The sequence below is a fragment of the Pseudophryne corroboree genome, chromosome 6 (assembly GCF_028390025.1).
Source record: "Pseudophryne corroboree isolate aPseCor3 chromosome 6, aPseCor3.hap2, whole genome shotgun sequence".
Lineage (NCBI taxonomy): Eukaryota > Metazoa > Chordata > Amphibia > Anura > Myobatrachidae > Pseudophryne > Pseudophryne corroboree.
The window spans coordinates 548,782,592-548,804,903 of record NC_086449.1 but is presented as its reverse complement, the minus strand read 5'-3'; the positions used below and the strand labels follow the sequence as shown (position 1 = coordinate 548,804,903).

The 22,312-nt window shown below is 43.7% G+C and overlaps 1 protein-coding gene across 3 annotated transcripts in view; it reads left to right on the top strand.

The window, feature by feature from the left end:
• Positions 1-22,312, top strand: part of TMTC2 (transmembrane O-mannosyltransferase targeting cadherins 2) — a 447,032-nt gene that overhangs the window by 180,562 nt on the left and 244,158 nt on the right. For all 3 annotated transcript variants that reach the window (XM_063927679.1, XM_063927680.1, XM_063927681.1), the window contains one exon: positions 17,565-18,393. In XM_063927679.1, the coding sequence (XP_063783749.1) occupies positions 17,565-18,393 (829 nt within the window). The remainder of the gene's footprint in view (positions 1-17,564; positions 18,394-22,312) is intronic.

Below are 22,312 nucleotides of genomic sequence, written 5' to 3'. Positions count from 1 at the left end.
ATAGTTGATAGAAAGTGCTAAAAGAGATTTGCTGTTATTTCATAGTAGAGGTAATAGTTAAAGTATAGAACAACACACGATTTGTCAGAGATACAAGGCAGTCAGTGTGGATTGCGGTAGATGATCAGGGATCATTTACATTGATAAAAGTATATATTGTGTTACGGTGGATCTTTGCATTGCGTACACGTGTCGCTAACAAAGACTAGCGTACGCAATCCAAAGGCAGACGCACGCAGCGTTCACTACGCAACGTAGCGTCCGGTTACGCCCACGTAGCTCAAGTCACGAAAAGCGATAATTAGCGCAAAGGCGATAAGTAACGCACAGCGGTAGATAACGCGACGCGGTAAATAACGCAAATCTATTTTTGGAAAAATCTGAAATTTAGTTTAACAGATCCTACTCCTAATTGGTAACACTGTTGGACTGAAGACAATTTCTGCGCAGAAATAGATATAGAAACAAAGTGTACATGTGTTGAGTGAGTGTGGTTTTGTATACATAAGTTTATACAACTTTAAGGTGGAACCAAAAGGAAAGCCGGGTACTCGTCAAGGGACATACGTGTAAGTGACATATACGGTGGCTAGGGAGGCATCCCTGGTTAAATAATATTTGAGCATTAGAGTATAGCGGACCATAAGGTAACAAGACCAGGAGGTCATAAGGTAACAAGACCAGGAGGTCGTAAGGTAAAAGGTCCGCTATAAAAGTCCAGTGGCACAACGCCTGGGGTGTTGGTGCAGAACCCATATAGGCCATACAAGCTCTTGCTGAAGGAATCGCGGCCGGAAACATCGATTCCATTGATCTTTCAGTACATAACAAGTAGTGCTTGTGTACTGAACGATTGGACCACACGTAATTGTGTGCAGTAGTTAGTAATCTGACCTAATACCATTAGAGTAAAGTGGTCACAAACGCTATTTGTACATTCTGACGTGATTTGTGTAATTTTTTATTTTTGGAAGGGAAGTTCGCTGGTCACTCAGGAACTATCTAACAACCCCAACTTTACTGGAAAGAGTAAGTGTCCTGCGGGTAACCCTCATATGTTCCAGTAAACTGAAGGTTCCATAGGGGCCCTGTATCGAGTACGCCAGCACCATATCGGTGTGATCAGGTCGTATTGGTCGAGGTGGGCGAGTGAGTGGGGTACTCGGTAAACCGCCACCGCCGGCCTACTGTGGAGTAATTTGGTTGTCTGAAAAGGCTTGCTGAAAACCTTGATACAGAGATCCAAGGAGGACTAAGCAACACCTGCAGACTATGGGGGCCAGTTGCTCAGGTAGGGGGCGATCAACCCTGGTTCAGGTTGATTCTGTGAACCGACCAGTTGGGTCGGCACGATATGTAATGTGTGAAAAATATGGAAGTCACACCGAATCTTTATGTGATAAATGGGAGAGAATGACTGTACAAGACAGGGACAAATTCCCAAGAATAGGTAGCTTTAGTCCAGAAGTGTTACAAAATTTAAGGAGGAGGATATGTCTCGTAAAATCAACAAAGAGACGAATTCAACATCATGATTATTTACAGTTATGGCACCAGGAAGGTGAGATACAGAGAGGTTTGGCTCTGGCGGCAGGATCTGGGGCAGTCAGGAAGCTGATAGCCACAGCTCCTCCTCCACCATACATTGCAGGAGAGAAGTTGATTACGGAGAGAAACGCACTGGGTTATAAAACAAAAACTCTTAGTAACCTTGTAAATGTTAATGATGTTAACCAAATAACTCATGCAAGTATTAACCCGTGCAAGATGTACCCTGTTTTGAACCTTCCTCAGGAGTGTGATCAAGAAGACGATTCAGCAACAATTTCAGCTCTCTCTCTTGCAGCCACCATAGCAGAGACCACAGTAGGCACAGCGACACCCACGAGATTAGTGAAAGCCCCTAGCGGAGGGATAGGTGAGGTCGTGTCAACGGGTAAGTACGGCACCATGCACTACACTGAAACAATTGTACCACAACAAGCTGTAGAATCTACACAGGAAGAGGCTGTTAGAATTGCTCCTGTAAGGGTAATAGCAGTTCCCAATGGAAAAACAGATGTGTCTGGAGCCACTCCCATAAGGAACATTGCCATGTACACTCCATTTTCCAGAATGGAATTAAGAACAATAGTGTCCGAATTTCCTGACCCCAGGAAGGATTTAGTTGCTAGCCAAAAATACATCAGGGATCTAGGTAACACTGTAGAACCCAACAACAAGGATTGGCAGATACTGCTAAGAGCTTGTTTACCTTCCAATGTTGACGCAACTCAATTTTTAGCTGACTGTGCATTGGATAAAGATGTACCGCTTACAGACGTGTACAACAAGGATAATGTAAAAAGGATAAATTTACAGCTAAAGGAGTATTTCCCTGCCGTTGTTAAATGGAATAAAATATTTTCCATTAAGCAAAAGGAGTCCGAAACGGCAACAGAATATTTTCACCGGGCACTATTAGAAATGGCAAAGTACACTGGTATAGAAGACATTAAGACCAACCCAAACCATCGAGAAGTAGCAGTATCTGTACTGATGGATGGTTTGAAAGAAACATTAAAAGCTAGGGTACAGACCACGCAGCCATGTTGGCGAGGTCTGTCAGTGTCCACATTGAGAGAGGCTGCTATTGATCACGACAGAAACATCACTAGACACAGGGAATCGCAAAGTGATAAGTTGATGTCCGTAAGTATACAGGCGCTGACCACAAGGCAGCCTGCGTATGTACCACCGAATCCTGTGGGTAAGGCAAGTGTAATAACATGTTTTTCTTGTAACAGACCGGGACACTTTGCACGAGAATGTAGAACAAAGAATGTACAAAGATCTTTTCAACCCCCTAGACAACAACACAACACACGACATTGGGAGCAGGGTCCACAGAGGCGGAGTTTTGAGCCACATACAGGGGAAACAAAAAGATACCCCCCGAACAGAGGTTGGCATGCCTCTGGTAGTTCCCAGCTAACCCCCTCACAAGTAGTTGCTGCCAACGGGATTCAGGGAGGTCAGCATACCCAATAGGGGTGTGGCCATACCTGTAATCTGCACCCAGTTAAGTTGATTGCTAGTCTTGGAAGCGAACCAGAAATTGCAATCAATGTAGCTGGTAAAACTTTAAACTTTCTTGTAGACACAGGGGCGGCCAAGTCAGTGATAAATTCGACAGTGGGCATGAGAACCACTGGTAGGACAATTCCAGCCATGGGAGTAACAGGAGTAGTCCAGCACTACCCTGTTAGCAAACCAGCCGAGATTACAATAGGGCCTTTGCATACCAAGCATTCCTTTTTGCTGGCTGCATCGGCACCAACTAATCTCCTGGGAAGAGACTTACTATGTAAAATGGGTTGCGTCATTTATTGTACTCCTGAAGGTGTATTCTTGGACATCCCTGAGAATCACGCTCAGGAAGTACGAGACATGTTAGACTCCCCATCAAAATTAATGTCACATTCCATTATGACAAATAGGAATCCATCCCAAGTAGAAGAGATGACATCTCAGATACCAGAGTCACTTTGGACAAAAGATGGACAGGACACTGGATTAATGGCAAACGTAGCTCCAGTAGTTGTACAAGTAAAAGATGGTAGGATAGCTCAAAAAAATCCCACAGTATCCTCTGAAGCCAGAGGTGGAGTTAGGAGTTTTCCCAGTAATAGAGCGCTTGCTACAACAGGGCATTCTAGTAAGAACGTCCAGCACAGCAAATAGTCCCATCTTCCCTGTTAAAAAGAGTGGGGGGAGGGGTTACAGGCTAGTGCAAGATCTAAGGGGGATTAATAAAATAGTTGAGAGTCAGTTCCCCGTAGTGCCTAATCCAGCTGTCATCCTAATGCAAATTCCTCCCACTGCCAAATTTTTCACTGTTATTGACCTCTGCTCCGCATTCTTTTCGGTACCTCTGCACCCTGACAGCCAATATTTGTTTGCATTCACATACAGAGGAGTCCAATACACGTGGACTCGGTTACCCCAAGGTTTCATAGATAGTCCAAGTATATTTTCTCAGGCTTTGCATGATTGTTTACAGTCTTTCCAACCGGAGAGTGGATCAGTGTTGATACAGTACGTGGATGATCTACTACTGTGTTCTGATTCATTGGAAGCTTCCCTGAAGGATACGAAACAGCTCCTGTTTCATCTTTCAGACACAGGTCACAAGGTTTCCAAAGACAAGTTGCAATTGTGCCAAGCTAAGGTAAAATATTTGGGACACTGTCTAACACAAGGACTGAGACACCTGACCGCTGATAGAATCCAAGCCATTAGAGACATGACACTGCCACAAACCCAACAACAGATCAGGACGTTTCTAGGAATGTGTGGGTATTGCCGTAATTGGATCCCAGGGTTTTCCATATTGGCGCTACCTTTGCAGGAAATGGTCTCTTCAAACAAACCTGATCGGATTTCGCATACAGACGAATCTGAAACAGCATTTGAGAGACTCAAGCAATGCCTAACGCAGGCACCAGCACTAGGTATGCCAGACTATGGGAAACCCTTTGAACTATACGGAACAGAAAGTGCTGGGTGCGCAGCAGGTGTACTAACACAAAAACACGGTGATGCCAGCAGGCCAGTTGCATATTACAGCGCTCAGCTAGATACGGTAGCGCGATCCCTCCCCACATGCTTGCGTAGCGTTGCGGCGATAGCATTGCTAGTGACAAAAAGCGAAGATGTCGTGCTAGGCCACAACCTCACAATCCATACACCGCATGCGGTATCTGCCTTATTGAATTCTGCCCAAACCAGACACGTCTCATCAGCAAGGTTTACGAGATGGGAATTGGCATTAATGGCCCCAGTAAACATCACCATAAGGAGATGCAGTGCATTAAACCCTGCAACATTTCTCCCAGGTGTGCCTGGTCAGGCACAAAGGGTGGGAGGTGAGAGTGATGGGGAAGGAGGATTTAATGCAAAGGAAGATACACATGATTGTATGGAATATTTGACCCAAAATTTTACCGCAAGGCCTGACATCAGTGACAATCCACTGGAAGATGCAGAACTCACGTTCTACACGGACGGTAGTTGTCACAGACAGTCAGACTCGGGAGACTTGTGTACTGGATACGCAGTCGTAGATGACCAAGACACCATAGAAGCGGAACCGCTAGGCCCACCTCACTCAGCCCAGGTTGCTGAACTGGTCGCCCTAACCAGAGCATGTGAATTGGCTAAGGGTAAGTCAGCCAATATCTACACCGATTCTAGATACGCCTTCGGGGTAGTACATGATTTCGGAGCGCTATGGCGGCTCAGAAATTTCATGACGGCGGCTGGTACACCGATAGCGCATGCAGCTCATATAAAAAGGCTTCTAACAGCGATACAGGAACCCGACAGAGTGGCTGTTATCAAATGTAAAGCACATACATATAGCCAAGACCCAGTATCCCTTGGTAACAGCCGAGCAGACGAGGCCGCAAAGCTTGCAGCTGCTACCCCCATACGGACAGACACCACACAACTGATGGTATTTAATACCATCAACACACAGAAGTTGTGTGAGATGCAGAATTTGTGTTCCACACAGGAAAGAGCAGTCTGGAAGGCAAAGGGATATGGCCAGGAGTCCTCAGGGCTCTGGACGGATGGACATGGTAAACCGGTGGCCCCCAGGGCATACCTTCCATGTCTGGCTGAAGCAGCTCACGGGCTGACTCATCTAGGCAAGGAGGGGATGTGCAAATTGGTAAGAGCATACTGGTGCGCCCCAGGATTCTCCTCTCATGCGAGTAAAAGAGCAATGTCATGCCTTACCTGTCTGAGAAAGAATATTGGAAAAGCAATACCTACAGAACCATCCCATATCCCACCTGCCGGCGGCCCTTTCCAGGTAATACAAATTGACTTCATTCAATTACCCCCATGTCGAAATTTGAAATATGTACTTGTCTGTATAGATGTTTTCTCGAATTGGGTCGAAGCATTTCCAGCAGCTACAAATACTGCCATGTTTACAGCTAAGAAAATTGTGCAGGAATTTGTATGTAGATATGGTATCCCTAGAATCATTGAAAGTGATAGGGGTACCCATTTTACAGGTGATGTCTTTCAAGGAATGTGTAAGTTGATGGGAATTGATAGTAAGCTGCACACTCCGTACCGTCCACAGGCGAGTGCGAAGGTCGAAAGAGTGAACAGCACTATTAAAAATAAATTGAGTAAAGTAATGACAGAGACAGGATTGACGTGGCCAGAAGCTTTACCCATTGTTTTGTATAGCATCAGAACCACTCCCAGGTCCCCTCTTAATCTGTCTCCTTTTGAAATCTTGTTTGGTCGACAACCGCATGTCATGATTAACCCTCAGGATGATTTGAAATGTAACAATGAAGTAACTGTAAAATACTTAATTAACATGAGTAAACAGTTGAGGAATCAAAATGATAATCTGAAGTTGGTGATTCCTGATTTACCAGATAGTAATTGTCATGACATTGAACCTGGGAATTATGTAATGATACGAAATTTTCTACGCTCAGGTTGTCTTATTGATAGATGGGAAGGACCATACCAGGTCTTATTGACTAGCACCACAGCATTGAAGGTTGCTGAGAGAGAGACTTGGGTCCATTCATCCCACTGCAAAAAGGTTGCTGATCCAGAGAAGTCCCGTGATAAGGAACAGACGGTAGAGGTTGTATCACTAGAGTGTCTGTTCCAGGAGGACTGAGGCGGCACCTGAGCCTTGAAGACCGGAAGCAGTTGTCGACTCCCCTCTCCCTTTTATTGTTTTTCTCCACTTCCCAGCCCCTCTCCCTTAAAAAAATTTCCTTTTCCCCCTTCTCATTCTTCTCTATTTCCTCCTCAAAGATGGACTTGCCCCAAGAGACTGTGATCCGGATTTTGATGTTAACCATGATGTTGACCAGAGCAGTCTGTTCCGGCGAGAGTACCATAGAGGTCGAGAGAGGTTCTGGAATGGGTTCCGATTATGATGATGGAGGCGTAGTTTTCCAAGATCAACCAAACCAACAAGCAAAGGCGAGTATCAGAAAACGATCCGATAGAAGAAATTGTGATGGATTGTTAGCTGAAGAAAATTGTATCTGTAGGCTCTGTGATAATCTGGTTGAAGATGGATGCATAAAGAAATGCCAATCTAGTTTTAATATCCATATGGACCGGCATCCATTGAGTGACTATCACTCCTTAGTGGGTAACGTGTTAAACCAAACAGATTGTTGGGTATGCTCTCAAGTACCTCAGGGTCACAGCAAATCAGGGCTAGTACCATTTCCTTTAACGTTAGGGGAGGTACTTGAGCTAAGTGGTGGGAGACCGGTGGACCGGAGGTTTAACATCTCCAGCCCTCCTAGTTTGAAGCTCCACCAATACCATGTGGATAGGTCCCTCATATGTTTTAACATCTCCAATCCCAGAAAACCGGGAAATTGGGAAGTGTCATGGAGCAACCTTACCATGACCTTTTCACACAGAGCAGATAGAATGCCTACAGATACAGAGCTCGTACGCCATATAGCCAGTAGAGGAAAATCTTTTCGGTATCGATATACCTTAGGAAATAGGATTACTAGAGTTGGAGAGGTATCACCAGGATACTGTGCACATATCGTACAAACTGATACGTGCATTAAGCAGATGGAAGAATTAGGGTCAGGAGATTTCACCTGGAAGGTTTGTAACATGGTCATGTCCTTCTCCGTCCCTTATGTTCTCCCCGATGACGCATATTTCATATGCGGGAGAAAGGCGTACAAGTGGCTTGCCCCAAACTCTGAAGGATTGTGTTATATTGGAAAAGTATTGCCTGAAGTGATGACTGTTACACATGACAAAATGAAGGACATACACCGTGGTGCCCAAGCTCCTTATACTCACACTCATTACGAGCACCGAGTTAAAAGACAACTGTCAGAAAGGTTAGAGCATCCGGCCTCTGATCTTATCCATGAATCCACCGGGATTCAGGTTCTGGTAGCGTTAGATTTCACTCGCACCGCTCGAGGTGTGATGAATTATAGATACATTTCCGCACTCGCCAATTTGTTAGATAATATCACTGAAATGTATGATGACACGTTTAGATACACTGGAAGAGAACTTCAAGCCTACAAAACAGAACTAGTTCAGCATAGGATGGTTCTTAATTATCTTACAGCAGTAACAGGCGGATATTGTGTTACATTGGCAACACAGTACGGCATAAAGTGTTGCACGTATATCACAAATAGCACCGAGGACCCGGTGGAGGTCATAGACCAAAAGATGGACGATATTCTCCAATTGAAGTGGGAATTTCGTCGAAAACACAATCTCACCCTTGCTGCTGTAGGTAATGAGCTGACTGGTTGGGTGTCATGGTTGAACCCGCGAAATTGGTTCTCCGGTTTAGGAGACTGGGCTCAAGGAGTCATAATGGATGTTGGAAAGTTTCTCCTATGTATCTTGGGTGTTGTTATATCGATTGGATTGATATTTAGATGCGGGCAGGCTTTAATGAGGTGCAAACAAAGTACAAGAGTGATGAGCTTGAGGAGCGAGGAAACTGTAATTAACCTGGATTTGATTTATGACCCAATGATAGAAACCAGAATGTGATGAAAATGCGATTATACGGTCCGTTTCTTTCACCTGTTTTTCTGCTTTTCTCCAAGATACAAAGACCCCCTTGGACGAGGAAGTTGACGAGACGCTATACAGACAACAGACAAGCACCAAAGAAGAAGATTTGACAACTTTAAATATGGACACTTGATGAACTTTGCCATGGATCCCCAGTTTCCCTAGTATTTTTAAACTCACGCTAGCCCAACATTTTTGTAAATCTGATGGCACTGACAAAGCTTGTTGCTCATGCCTAAGGAGCAAAACAGCGCAAAGAAGACGACTCTCAACAGATACCGAACACAACTTCAACAACAGATGTACATTTCCCTGACATAGAATATCATTGCATTTTTCGTAAGTGTTCTTTATCTTCATCTCTACAACCCTCAGGTAACGACACACATAGACGATAGGGAATACAGGCACAGATATTAGCAACCACATACCTCCCCCATTCATGTATCATCAACTAAAATGTGCATCCCCATTTTGTTACAACCACAGCCGAAATGAGCTCGGTAGAGTTTGACAGCCCATCCACAGACCTGTACCACAGGATAAGAAGGAATTCAAATGTATACTTCGCAATACCTCGAAGCTTGATTTACCACACGTACGGCACGATGATACATGACCCTCCAAACATGGACTCATACACACATGCTTCTGCTTTCTCACTAGGTCATACCCTCTTCACACCTACTCCACTCTTCTCCCCTACCCAACCATGGAAATCAATTAACCCCTGACTTACATTTTTCTCCTTAAATATTTTAGAAGGTGGCAGTTATTATTGACTGCCAAAGGGTGGACTGTCAAAGTCAGAAAAATGTCTCTATGCACGTTGCCATATTTGCACCGCACACTGGTCCGCGCTGCGCATGCGTACGCTCTCCCGTGAAGGCGCATACCCGCGATAGCGTGCACTCGCAGGCGCGGTATGCGTATTTACGGTAGAGTTTATGTAGTCGTAGCGTGCGACTCATTCGTTACAAATGTTCACAATTAATGTAGTTTGTAGATCATGGTCCCCTTGATAGATTCTGAAAGTTTGGTTAAAATAGAAGGTCCCTGGTTAAAGGAATCCCTCTTTGTATTGTACGAAGGGTCTGACAGGAATCATACAGCAGTGTTTGGTACCCATCGGAAGAGTATTTAATTAGTAATATTCCGGTGTTGGTTTGGAGCGTATTAATCGCTCGTGCGAATAGTTATGGACATAAGAAGTTTATGTCCATTTCTATTATTTACACATACTCAGGTATGCGGCGGGAAACCCAGTTTCCCACCCACCTGAGCTGTTGGAAATCGTCACAGCCCACCTGTATGAATCACCCTATGACCTTTTGTTATGATGCAGGGCCGAATTCCTTCGGCCAATGGACAATGGGATTGTAGGACCAGGAGATTGCATTGTGTGTGGGGCATAAATAGGCAGGCCGACCACATCCAGCTCTCACTCTCTCATCAACGGTTATCTGCTGATAGCCGGGAGCTGGATATCGAGGCGCAGGCGATCATACCCTTTGTGCGTAAGTTTCTCTCCGTAATCATTGTCTTTCTGTGAGCCAATTTCTCTCATCTCTCTCTCTCTCTCTCTCTCTGTTCTGTTCTCTCATATCTCCCCTAGACTAGGCTAGTATTGTATTGTATTAGATAGTATTGTATTGTATTGCATTTAGGTCAGTGTAGTATTGTCTTTTTATATTTATTGTTTAGTTCTGTGGTTAGGAAGTCTCTGTTATATTGTAGTGTATCATTTGTACTGTTATCCCCTTTTTCAAATATATTAGATATAATACAGTTAATAGGCTTTGGAACCTAAACCAGTATCTGTGTATTTTCTATAGTATTAAGTGTTCACTTGAGCGTCGGTGACGCTCAAGCAGCCTTGTAGTTAGTCAGGTTACACAAGGTTGCACTTACACCCTGTACTCACATTAAGGTATTCTGTGTATTTCATTGGTATAAGGTTTAAACATTAAGGTATAGCGTTGTGAGCGTCTGCGCCGCTGGTGACCTCCTCGTGGTCTCGAGCGTATGCTACGCCATAGCGAATCATTACTCTAGTCATAACCAATAACGTGTCCTGTGATCACTGGGCCGTGAGCGAACGTGACGCTTGAGCGTCTCGCCTACGGCGGAGCGATCGTTACGCAAATAGCGTACCCTAACGGTACTTCTTAAGCAAACAGCGTACAGTGTTCTTAGACTTCATAAAGGGTTGTTTATACGACAAAAGTATTTAGAATTGTCATCACTCAGAGCAGTGATAGCGAACTGGGAACAAGGGGACTATATGGTGTCCCGGGACATCAGGGATGCTTACCTCCATGTCCCAAAATTTGCTTTTCTCACCAAGGGTACCTCAGGTTCGTGGTACAGAACTGTCACTATCAGTTTCAGACGATGCCGTTGGAGTGTCCAAGGCACCCCGGGTCTTTACCAAGGTATTGACCGAAATGAGGATTCGTCTTCAAAGAAAATGGACGACCTCCTGATAAGAACAAGGTCCAGAGAACAGTTGGAGGTCGGAGTAGCACTATCTCAAGTAGTTCTACGACAGCACGGGTGGATTCTAAATATTCCAAAACCGCAGTTGTTCCGACGACACGTCTGCTGGTCCTAGGGATGATTCTGGACACAGTCCAGGAAAAGGGTGTTTCTCCCAGAGGAGAAAGCCAGGGAGTTATCCGAGCTAATCGGGATCCTCCTAAAACCAGGAAAAGTGTCAGTGCATCATTGCACAAGAGTCCTGGTAAAAAATGGTGGCTTATTACGAAGCGCTTCCATTCGGCAGATTTCACGCAAGAACTCTTCAGTGGGATCTGCTGGACAAATGGTCCGGATCGCATCTTCAGATGCATCAGCGGATAACCCTATATCCAAGGACAAGGGTGTCTCTCCTGTGGTGATTACAGAGTGCTCATCTTCTAGAGGGCCGCAGATTCGGCATTCAGGATTGGATGCTGGTAACCACGGAGGCCAGCCTGAGAGGCTGGGGAGCAGTCACACAGGGAAAAAATTTCCAGGGAGTGTGATCAAGTCTGGAGAATTCTCTCCACATAAATATACTGGAGCTAAGAGCAAATTTGTAATGCTATAAGCTTAGCAAGGCCTCTGATTCAAGGTCAGCCGGTATTGATCCAGTGGGATAACATCACGGCAGTCGCCCACGTAAACAGATAGGGCGGCATAAGAAGCAGGAGGGCAGTGGTCAAAACTGCAAGGATTTTTCGCTAGACGGAAAATCATGTGATAGCACTGTCAGCAGTGTTCATTCCGGGAGTGGACGACTGGGAAGCAGACTTCCTCAGCAGGCACGACCTCCACCCGGGAGAGTGGGAACTTCATCGGGAAGTTTTCTGCATGATTGTGAACCGTTGGGAAAGACCAAAGGTGGAAATGATGGCGTCCCGCCCGAACAAAAAACGGGACAGGTATTGCGCCAGGTCACGAGACCTTCAGGCGATAGCTGTGGACGTCCTGGTAACACCGTGGGTGTAACAGTCGGTGTATGTGTTCCCTCTTCTGCTTCTCATAACCAAGGTATTGAGAATTATAAGACGTAGAGGAGTAAGAACTATACTCGTGGCTCCGGATTGGCCAAGAGGGACTTGGTACCCGGAACTTCAAGAGATGCTCACAGAGGACTAATGGCCTCGGGAGCTAAGATGGGATTTGCTTTCAGCAAGAACCATGTCTGTTCCAAGAGGAACCGTGGCATCTGCCTCTAAGAAAGGACCTGCTCCAGCAGGGACCTTGTCTGTTCCAAGACTTACCGCGACTGCGTTTGACGGCATGGCGGTTGAACGCCGGATCCTAAGGGAAAAGGCATTCCGGAAGAGGTCATACCTACCCTGGTCAAAGCCAGGAAGGAGGTGACCGCACAACGTTATCACCACATGTGGTGAAAATATGTTGCGTGGGTGAGGCCAGGAAGGCCCCACGAAAAAATTTCAACTAGGTCGATTTCTGCACTTCCTGAAAACAGGAGTGTCTATGAGCCTCAAATTGGGGTCCATTAAGGTTCAAGTTTCGGCCCTGTAGATTTTCTTCCAGAAAAAATTGGCTTCAATTCCTGAAGTCCAGACGTTTGTCAAGGGAGTATTGCATATACAGCCCCTTGTGTGCCTCCAGTGGCACCGTGGGATCTCAACGTAGTGTTGGGATTCCTCAAATCATATTGGTTTGAACCGATCAAATCTGTGGATTTGAAATATCTCACATGGAAAGGGACCATGTTGTGGCCCTGGCCTCGGCCAGGCGATTGTCAGAATTGGGGGTTTTGTCTTAAAAAAAGCTCATATTTGTTTTTCCATTCGGACAGGGCAGAACTGCGGACTCGTCCCCAGTTTCTTCCTAAGGTGGTGTCAGCGTTTCGCCTGAAACAACATATTGTGGTGCCTGCGGCTACTAGGGACTTGGAGGACTCCAAGTTGCTAGACGTTGTCGGGGCCCTAAAAATAGATATATATATATATATATATATATATATATATATATTTCCAGGACGGCTGGAGTCAGAAAGTCTGACTTGCTGTTTATATTGTATGCACCCCAAAAGATGGGTGCTCCTGCTTCTAAGCAGACTATTGCTCGTTGGATTTGTAGTACAATTCAGCTTGCACAGTCTGTGGCAGGCCTGCCACAGCCAAAATCTGTCAATGCCCATTCCACAAGGAAGGTGGGCTCATCTTGGGCGGATGCCCGAGGGGGTCTCGGCTTTAAAATTTTGCCGAGCAGCTACGTGGTCAGGGGGGAACACGTTTGTAAAATTCTACAAATTTGATACCCTGGCTGAGGAGGACCTGGAGTTCTCTCATTCGGTGCTGCAGAGTCACCCGCACTCTCCCGCCCGTTTGGGAGCTTTGGTATAATCCCCATTGTCCTGACGGAGTCCCCAGCATCCACTAGGACGTTAGAGAAAATAAGATTTTACTTACCGATAAATCTATTTCTCGTAGTCCGTAGTGGATGCTGGGCGCCCATCCCAAGTGCGGATTGTCTGCATTACTTGTACATAGTTATTGTTACAAAAATCGGGTTATTATTGTTGTGAGCCATCTTTTTTAGAGGCTACTTCATTGTTATCATACTGTTAACTGGGTTCAGATCACAAGTTGTACGGTGTGATTGGTGTGGCTGGTTTGGGTCTTACCCGGGATTCAAGATCCTTCCTTATTGTGTACGCTCGTCCGGGCACAGTACCTAACTGAGGCTTGGAGGAGGGTCATAGGGGGAGGAGCCAGTACACACCATGTGATCCTAAAAGCTTGCTTTTGTGCCCTGTCTCCTGCGGAGCCGCTATTCCCCATGGTCCTGACGGAGTCCCCAGCATCCACTACGGACTACGAGAAATAGATTTATCGGTAAGTAAAATCTTATTATTCACTGTATATCGTATGACAGACCTGTTTTATATTTAATATTCCTTTCTGTTTTGCTATAAGGCATATTGTTTTACATATGCTCACATATTGGTTTGGGGTGTTTTTAAATCCTTTTCCATTAGCTATGCTGTTTCTGCAAAACTATGGGACAGGCTTCAATAAAACCTTAAGGTTGGAAGACAAATAAAACTGTAACAATGTTCTCATAATAGATTTGTCTATAAAGAAACAAATGTTTGCTTGTGTATAAATAAGGAGATTGGATAGATCACATCCCAGTGAGTACACAAAGACTCCTTAGTGAGTCCATCTGTCCCTAATCGCTTTACAAGCTGATACAGGAAAGATAAAATTAGAACAAAATACTTTTGTGCTCTGAAGGGGGATGAGTATTATCCAGACAGGTTATTAAATGGTGCTTTCCTCATTTATCAGCTTCACTCACTGAGTAAGGACCCCGGCTGTTTGTCTTTCTAGCTGTTGTGACACACAAATGTGATCACTGATCTTGTATTGGAAGTTAGTTTTCAACACGGCCCCAAAACTTTCACATCAGTAACACTGAAGATGAGTGAGTCTTCCTTTCAGAAGTATTCCATCATTCCCGTTGTGTAAGGGAATCCTGAACTCTTATTTGAAAGATGTCTGTCTAAATGTAATTTCAAAATACAGTTTTAGAAGAAAGGAAAGTGGAACCTTTAAATGAAGTGTTGTCCAAAACAAAGTTGTAAAAGATACAATAAGAATTATTTCCTTGAGCGAATGAGGACAGCAGCTTGTGTGGTACCCCAGAAACAGAAAGTAATCAGATCTAATGCCGTGTTTGTTTTCTTTACTCATTCTCTCTTATGAGAAGCTTGATGAAGTTACATCAAGGATGTTAGTCATCTGGTTTGCAATGTCTTCCTAGCCCATTCTACAGCTGATATAGTTTAAGATTCCGTGTTAGCCATACCAGGCAACCCCAAGACAGTTGCAGTATACTTTTCTCAATGTTCTGTATGAGATTATTTGTAGATGTGAGTCTGTGTGACAGTTTGGTCTTTAAATGATGCAGTTTTAGTGAATGTCAGTGCAATGATTTTGCACTACAAATTTAGTTGTGGCTGAAACCAAATTTGTGTTTTATTTCTGCAAATGCCCCACCCTAAGAGGGCAAATGAAATGGTGTTTAACGTCAGTTTCAGTCTCAGATTAAAAGCTTATGTTTTCAAGTGTACCACAAACCTATTATGTTTTATTAATGTGTAGGTATCCTGTATTTAGTGTCACTTTCTTAAGTGTCACCAGTTTTAGAATTTGGATAAAAAATTCTAATACATTTTTTTTTTTTTTTGCCAAATTGATTAGACCAAAAAGAGGAAAGGGTGCCTAAAAGAGTTCTGAATAAGGTATATAAATTGGGGTTGGGTATGTGATACCAGTGGTCAGAATACGGACACCGGCATACCGACTGCCAAAATCCTAACATGAGTGAGCAACTAAACTAACCCTAACATTACCCCTTCCTTCCTGCAGCCTAACCCTAACCCTCCCCTCCCGCAGACTAACCCTAACCTTGCCATCCTGCAGACGAACCCTAACCCTCCCCTTCCGCAGACTAACCCTAACCTTACCATCCTGCAGACTAACCCTAACCTTACCATCCTGCAGACTAACCCTAACCCTCCCCTCCTGCAGACTAACCATAACCCTCCCCTCCCGCAGACTAACCATAACCCTCCCCTCCCGCAGACTAACCCTAACCTTACCATCCCGCAGACTAACCCTAAACCCCCCCTCCTGCAGACTAACCCTAACCTTCCCATCCCGCAGACTAACCATAACCCTCCCCTCCCGCAGACTAACCCTAACCTTACCATCCCGCAGACTAACCCTAAACCCCCCCTCCTGCAGACTAACCCTAACCTTCCCATCCCGCAGACTAACCATAACCCTCCCCTCCCGCAGACTAACCCTAACCTTACCATCCCGCAGACTAACCCTAACCTTCCCATCCCGCAGACTAACCCTAACCTTACCATCCCGCAGACTAACCCTAAACCCCCCCTCCTGCAGACTAACCCTAACCTTCCCATCCCGCAGACTAAACATAACCCTTACCATAGGGCCGTACCATAGACCACCCCCCAGTCTAACCCTAACCCTCCCCTGCATACATATGGTCAGTTTTCCGCCATCAGCATTCAGATGTCAGAGTCTGGTGCCGGTTCTGACCACCAGCATCCTGCCCGTTGAGATGTTAACAGTAATTAAAGCAATGTATCCCACCAAATAAAATTCTAACAATGTATTGCAATGTATATTATTCAGACGAACTATAAGATCAGATTCCTACTTTTAAAAAAAAATCAACAAAAAATAAAAAACTTTTCTACATCACTGAAATAATTTTATTGTATTTTCTATATACATTTAGTATTATTTCTCCCTGCAGCATGCATTTTTAGTATATGGAAATTATCAGCTTTCACTGTACAACGATGTGCACCCATGTTTCATTATGCCTCACTGCATCATACAGTATATTGCATGTTGTCCGACCCTTTCCATCTCTGGTTTCCTATAGCCATTATAAGTTAATAGTTAGTGTGCAAGGGCTTTTAAATTAAAATATAAATTTCTTGCATGTGAAATTACACTACTGAATGTTAATACCAAGCTAAATGGTAATAATCCAAAAATGTTGTAACATGCCCCCTGTGTTCTCCATCCTTTTAGCCAGGATCAGACCAATGACCTCTTAGGGGTATATTGTAGAATAGAATCAATGGGCCAATTAAATGTTTTTAAAATACAGAAATCCTAGAGAATGAGTAATTGTTCAGATTCAATAAGTAAACATATTGAAATCACTTTTATGTTCTCCTTTTAGGCTTAATGAATTTCGAATCAAGTAAAGTAATGTAATGTAATAATAATGTAATCAATATAATGCTTTTGTCCTCTTTAGTTTATCCAAGGGCATCCCTTAACACCTGAGATCATTATTAATAGCATAAATCTCTTTCTAACCAAGAGGGATTGATCAGATAGGTGTGTTTGAATGTTCTTATATAAACCGTAGGACTTTAGCTGATGTTATACATGCTGTTTTCAAGTTCATTGTATTTACCCTACTATGAGTTTCACATATCAAAAGTCGATGGGAGTGTTTACAGTAGCAAGTCACTGGCCGTAAGGTGCAGTCAGCCAAAAAGATAGGTGTGTCATAAAAATAAAACACCCCTAAATAACAGCCAGTATTCAGCATCAGGCTGAGAGCCTAGTAGATTGGGTCAGAGGACAAAACCTCAGTCTGGGATGAGGTAATACACCCTCTTTTGGGCTATGCGCCAGTGGAGAGAGCTAGTCCATACAGTCAGAAAATAGTCATTACAATAGAAGTTGGAATTCACATTGTATTGAATGGTAAACACAACAAAAGTTATACCTTAAATAGGGTTTGTTTTTTTTAAATAAGTTTTTACTGTGCTCAGTGTTTGTATTTGGTATACTTTCTGGTGTAGATAATTTGTTTCTCATTTCTACTTTATATTATTAATGCTAGCTTCTTTACTTATTTCATTTCAGGGCAAGACCATGCCTCTTCTTTTTAGCATTGGACTTTTGGTTGCCTGGGGAGTTGCTCTGCTGGGTATTCGCTTTTACTGGATGGGAAACACACCACCAAGTTTTTCAAATTCTGACAACCCAGCAGCGGACTGTGAAATCCTGCTCACGCGTACCCTGACCTTCTTATACTTGCCAACTAAGAACCTGTGGCTGCTTTTTTGCCCGGACACACTCAGCTTTGATTGGTCGATGGATGCTGTGCCTCTCATTAAATCAATCATTGACTGGAGGAATATACACACTGTTGCCTTTTACATTTTGCTCTTCCTCCTTGCCTACACAAGTCTGAAGAGCTCGGGTACAAAGAGAGAATGCAATGGGAAAGTGTTCATGAATGGCAAGCAGAATACTAATGGCCATAGCTGTCAATCAGATTTAGAATACAAGAACCCAGAGCAGAGAACTACAATTGTCTCTAAGCTTGAAAATGGTATAAAAAACCATATTAACCATGGATTGCAACTTCCCTCTACAGGAAACATTGTTGTTTTAGCTTTATCTCTATTGATAATCCCCTTTGTACCCGCTAGCAATCTATTTTTCTATGTTGGTTTTGTTATCGCAGAACGTGTACTCTATATTCCCAGTATGGGGTTCTGTTTACTAATAACTGTGGGCGCTCGAGCTCTTTATATTAAGGCGCAAAAAAGCTTTTTTAAAAGCCTCATTTTTTATGCTGCCGCTGCATTAATTATTTTTTACGGACTAAAAACTTTTGTTAGAAATGGGGACTGGAAAAACGAAGAGATGCTTTATAGATCAGGAATAGAAGTAAATCCAGCTAAAGGTAATGTGTCCATCTTTTACTCTGTTGACAGCAATGTAACCTTTTGACATTGCTTAATGAATGTGTTAGGAAATCGTATGTTCTACTAGATTTGTGTTTCAGTAATGTATCTTGTACTCTTGTCTGCTGGATGAGAGATTGGATGTCCTTGTAGCCTCATTAAGTTCTTTTAAACAAACGATTCAAAGATGACTGGCAAGTTTAGTGCTTGTTTGCAGAGCTTTTCACGCTGTTGCGCACATACAGGAACGTACTGAAATGAAGGCTACTGAGTGTTACAGCATCATTATGCAATATCTGCAGTGTAGCAGCGTGTATTTTATATTTACTGAGGATTTATGTATTTAAGTTTATCTGTTGCAAAATTATTTCATTTACACATCTAACACTGGAGTTTATATATTGGCCAGTTTTGATGCAGGACCATGCATTGCTGGTTTCCCTTCATTTTCCCGCCACCCCTCAGCAGGCACATTGCCTGCAGTGGAACACAGGGCAGCATGTAAGGTGAATTACAGTTTCTCTGACAGGGTAACATAAGAGAGAGAAGAGAGTAGGGAAGGAGGACATTTTTGCTAGCAAGATTTATGTTTATATATTTGTCTTATGTATGCTCAAGATCCAACAATATCTTTTGAATTATCACACAACATCACTGTAAGCGGTTTGCATTCTTGCAAATGTACATGGTTCGACTAAATGAAATGCAGAGCACACTGACAGCAGGGGATGTTAGATTGTAGCTGTGGGGGGTATCAGCGATCGTTTAATGATTCCCTACATATCAGATACAATATGTCCATATTATATACACTAGCAGAGCTTATTCACCACAAAAACTGATCAGTGCCAACCCCCTGTGCTGTCCGTGTCCAGAATAAAGGGCAGAGGCTGAACACAACAGTCTACCGGAGACCTGTGAGACAGTTCGCTAAATTGATGCAAAGTCATATCGTTGAAATGTTCTATACAGAGTTTATGTGGGTTGCTCAGTGTAAATGTGCTTTCCTCAAATAGCCTTCTGTTTAGGTGTCTGTCTATGGAAAGCTTGTTAATTAGCCAGTGAATTTCCCACATTTTCTACACAGAAATGAGTGAAATCTATAGATGATAAAAGGACCATTGCATTTTGTGAATATTGCTGCATTTCAGCTACTTCCTATCTCAGCACGTTTGCTAACCAGTTGTCTGGTTGCTTTCATGTGGAAATTGATGAGTAACATGGAAAATATGTAAAATATAAGGAGATTTGAGGGACAGGATAGAATGTCATATTTACTGAGGGTATGAAATGTTTGTGAAGGCGGGTTCCACAGCTTGACCACAGTATACAAGTTGTACAGCCCCAGACTAGACTATGATGTTTTTCTAGGAGATTTATCTGTAATTTACATTTGTAATATGGCTTTTAATTAAGTGGCAACAGCTGAAAAAACACAGAACCACATGAGCATTCCTCCTCGCACAGTGTGGCTGATGCAGAGATGATCGTAAGCCTGTTTACTGTGTGTATCTTATGTAAATTTGCACGGTGCATGCTTTGGGCCATGCAGAGTCATATATTTCTCCTGCAGGGTCCACAGGTTATCCACAGGATAACATTGGGATATGAGGTAGCGACAGCAGATTAGCACCAAACGATCAAAGCTTTCGGCCTCCCAAAATGCAATGGGCCCGTCCCTATATTCCCGCCTCCTGGCCCAGGCAAATCAGTTTTTTGTTTGGTGCGTCAAGAGTTGGACCATGGTCAATGGGCTGCTGGTTTTTAGCAGCCATAAGCTTTTTTATTTTATTTTTATAGTCTTACTAGTTTTTTTTGAGTGACCTTTATAAAAAACGTCTTATATGTACCTTAAAAAGAGTCGCTCCACCAACTCCCCACCGGGTCGCGACAACGCTTACCCAAGTGTACAGTGCCGTTTCGGTGGGCATCTGTGTAGGATATACTAGCAAGTCCAGCAGACGATACCAGGCTGTGGCTGGAGCACGGGGAGAAGGTAAGGCATTGGTTCCGCTTAGAAGGGGAAACGCGAGACACAGCCACACTGTTTTGGGATGGAGACTACTGTACATGTTCATGTAACTGTAGTTGATTATGTGCTCATATTGCTTATTATACTAATATATAACCTGTGACTGATTGCTAGTGTGATTGCTGACTTTACTAAAATTCGGTCAGTTTCTGTTTATTCCGATCCTCAATGCTGTTGCAAGGCAGGGAGGGATCGGATTGTATGTCACTTTAACAAATTTAAAAGTGATTGCAGTCAGAAATTGTGTAGTAAACACTGTACAGGTGTATGATTTATTTTTCATGGCTCAGAGAGGCAGTGGTGAGGAGGATACATTCTCCACAGCAGCACCTACACTCATTTCATGTTTGTCTTGCAAAACTGGGTTAACCTCTCAGGATCTGGTTCCAAATGGATTATGTGCAAATTGTTTTAGCTTTCACCAAAGCTTCTTGAATAATCCAAGGCAGGCACAGGTTCAAGTTGAACCACCATAGGCTACTTTTGCACAGATATTAACCAGTATAGCTGAGTGTATAATGCCAGCTCCTATACCAGGAATAGGTTACCCTATTAACCCTTACATGCAACATTCCACCTTGGATTTATTACATCCAGTATAGGAAATGGCATCCTCTCAACTAAAACAGGCTGAAAGGCCGGTGGTAAGTAGATCACACAGACATGAAACAACATCTTCACAGTCTACCCATGTTTCAGATGAGGACTCGTCGGAGGATGAGGACTCATTGCACTCCGGGTCTGCATATAGAGACGAGGATGAAGGACTCGACTCAGTAGACATACCTGAGCTAATTAGTGCTATGAAAGCCATTCTATCCTTTGAGGAGGCAGCAGAACCTTTGGTAAAATCAAAGGCACCTGTGTTTAAATGTTCCAAAACAGTTAGGACTGCGTTTCCTGGGTCAGAACAGCTGACGGAAATTATGCAAGAGGCTTGGGTTACACCCAGTAAGAAGTATAGAATTCCAAAGAAATGGAATTCCCATTATCCCCTTCCAGCTGGGGACTGTTTAAAAAGGGAGATGGCTCCCAATGTAGATACGCATGTCATTCGATTGGTGCGAAAGTCTACATTACCTCTGCCTTCAACATCATTAAATGATGTCACAGATAGGATCTTTGTCTTGGGCAATCATAAGACCAGCCATGGCTTCAGACTGGATGGCAAAAGCAATGGCAGCCTGGGCTGATGCATTGGAGGATGATCTTTCAATGGCATCTAGAGAGCAAAAATCGTAATATAGCACATATCAAACAGGCTGCTATTTTTATGGAAGAAGCAGCCTTGGATATTGGGTACAACTGGGTACAATTGCCTCTCAGGCATCAGCCTCAGCAGTAGCAGCTCACAGAGCGGTTTGGCTACGTACGTGGAAAGCTGACTCAGTATCCAAGAAGGTTCTGGAGTCTTTGCCTTTTACTAGAGAGATTCTACAGTTAAACAGTATTTTGGAGCCAGAAGCAGGCTCCAAGAAAGTGAAGTTTCCTTCCACACACAAATCTATACCTAGTTTTCCAGCTTTTTGGCCCTTTCGTACTCGAGGAAAAGCAAAAGGAAAGGGTTATGGCAAACAGTCTCAATCTGACTGGTAAGACTAAAAAGCATTGGGCTACCAGAGGGCAGGCTTCCAAATCAGAAGATAAGCCATCAGCCTGATGGTGCGGGCTTCCACCTGGGGGACCCCAGGATGGGAGGCCGACTTCTTCATTTTGCACAGATCTGGCAGCAGTCCATCACCACAGATGCCTGGGTGCAAGAAGCGGTATCTCACGGTTATGCTTTTGCTTTCAAGAAACACCCTCCTCAATGTTTTTTTTTTGTACCAGCCCGTCTTCAGTGGAAACGAAGGCCAGTGCTTTCCAAGAGGCAGTTCAGAAGATGC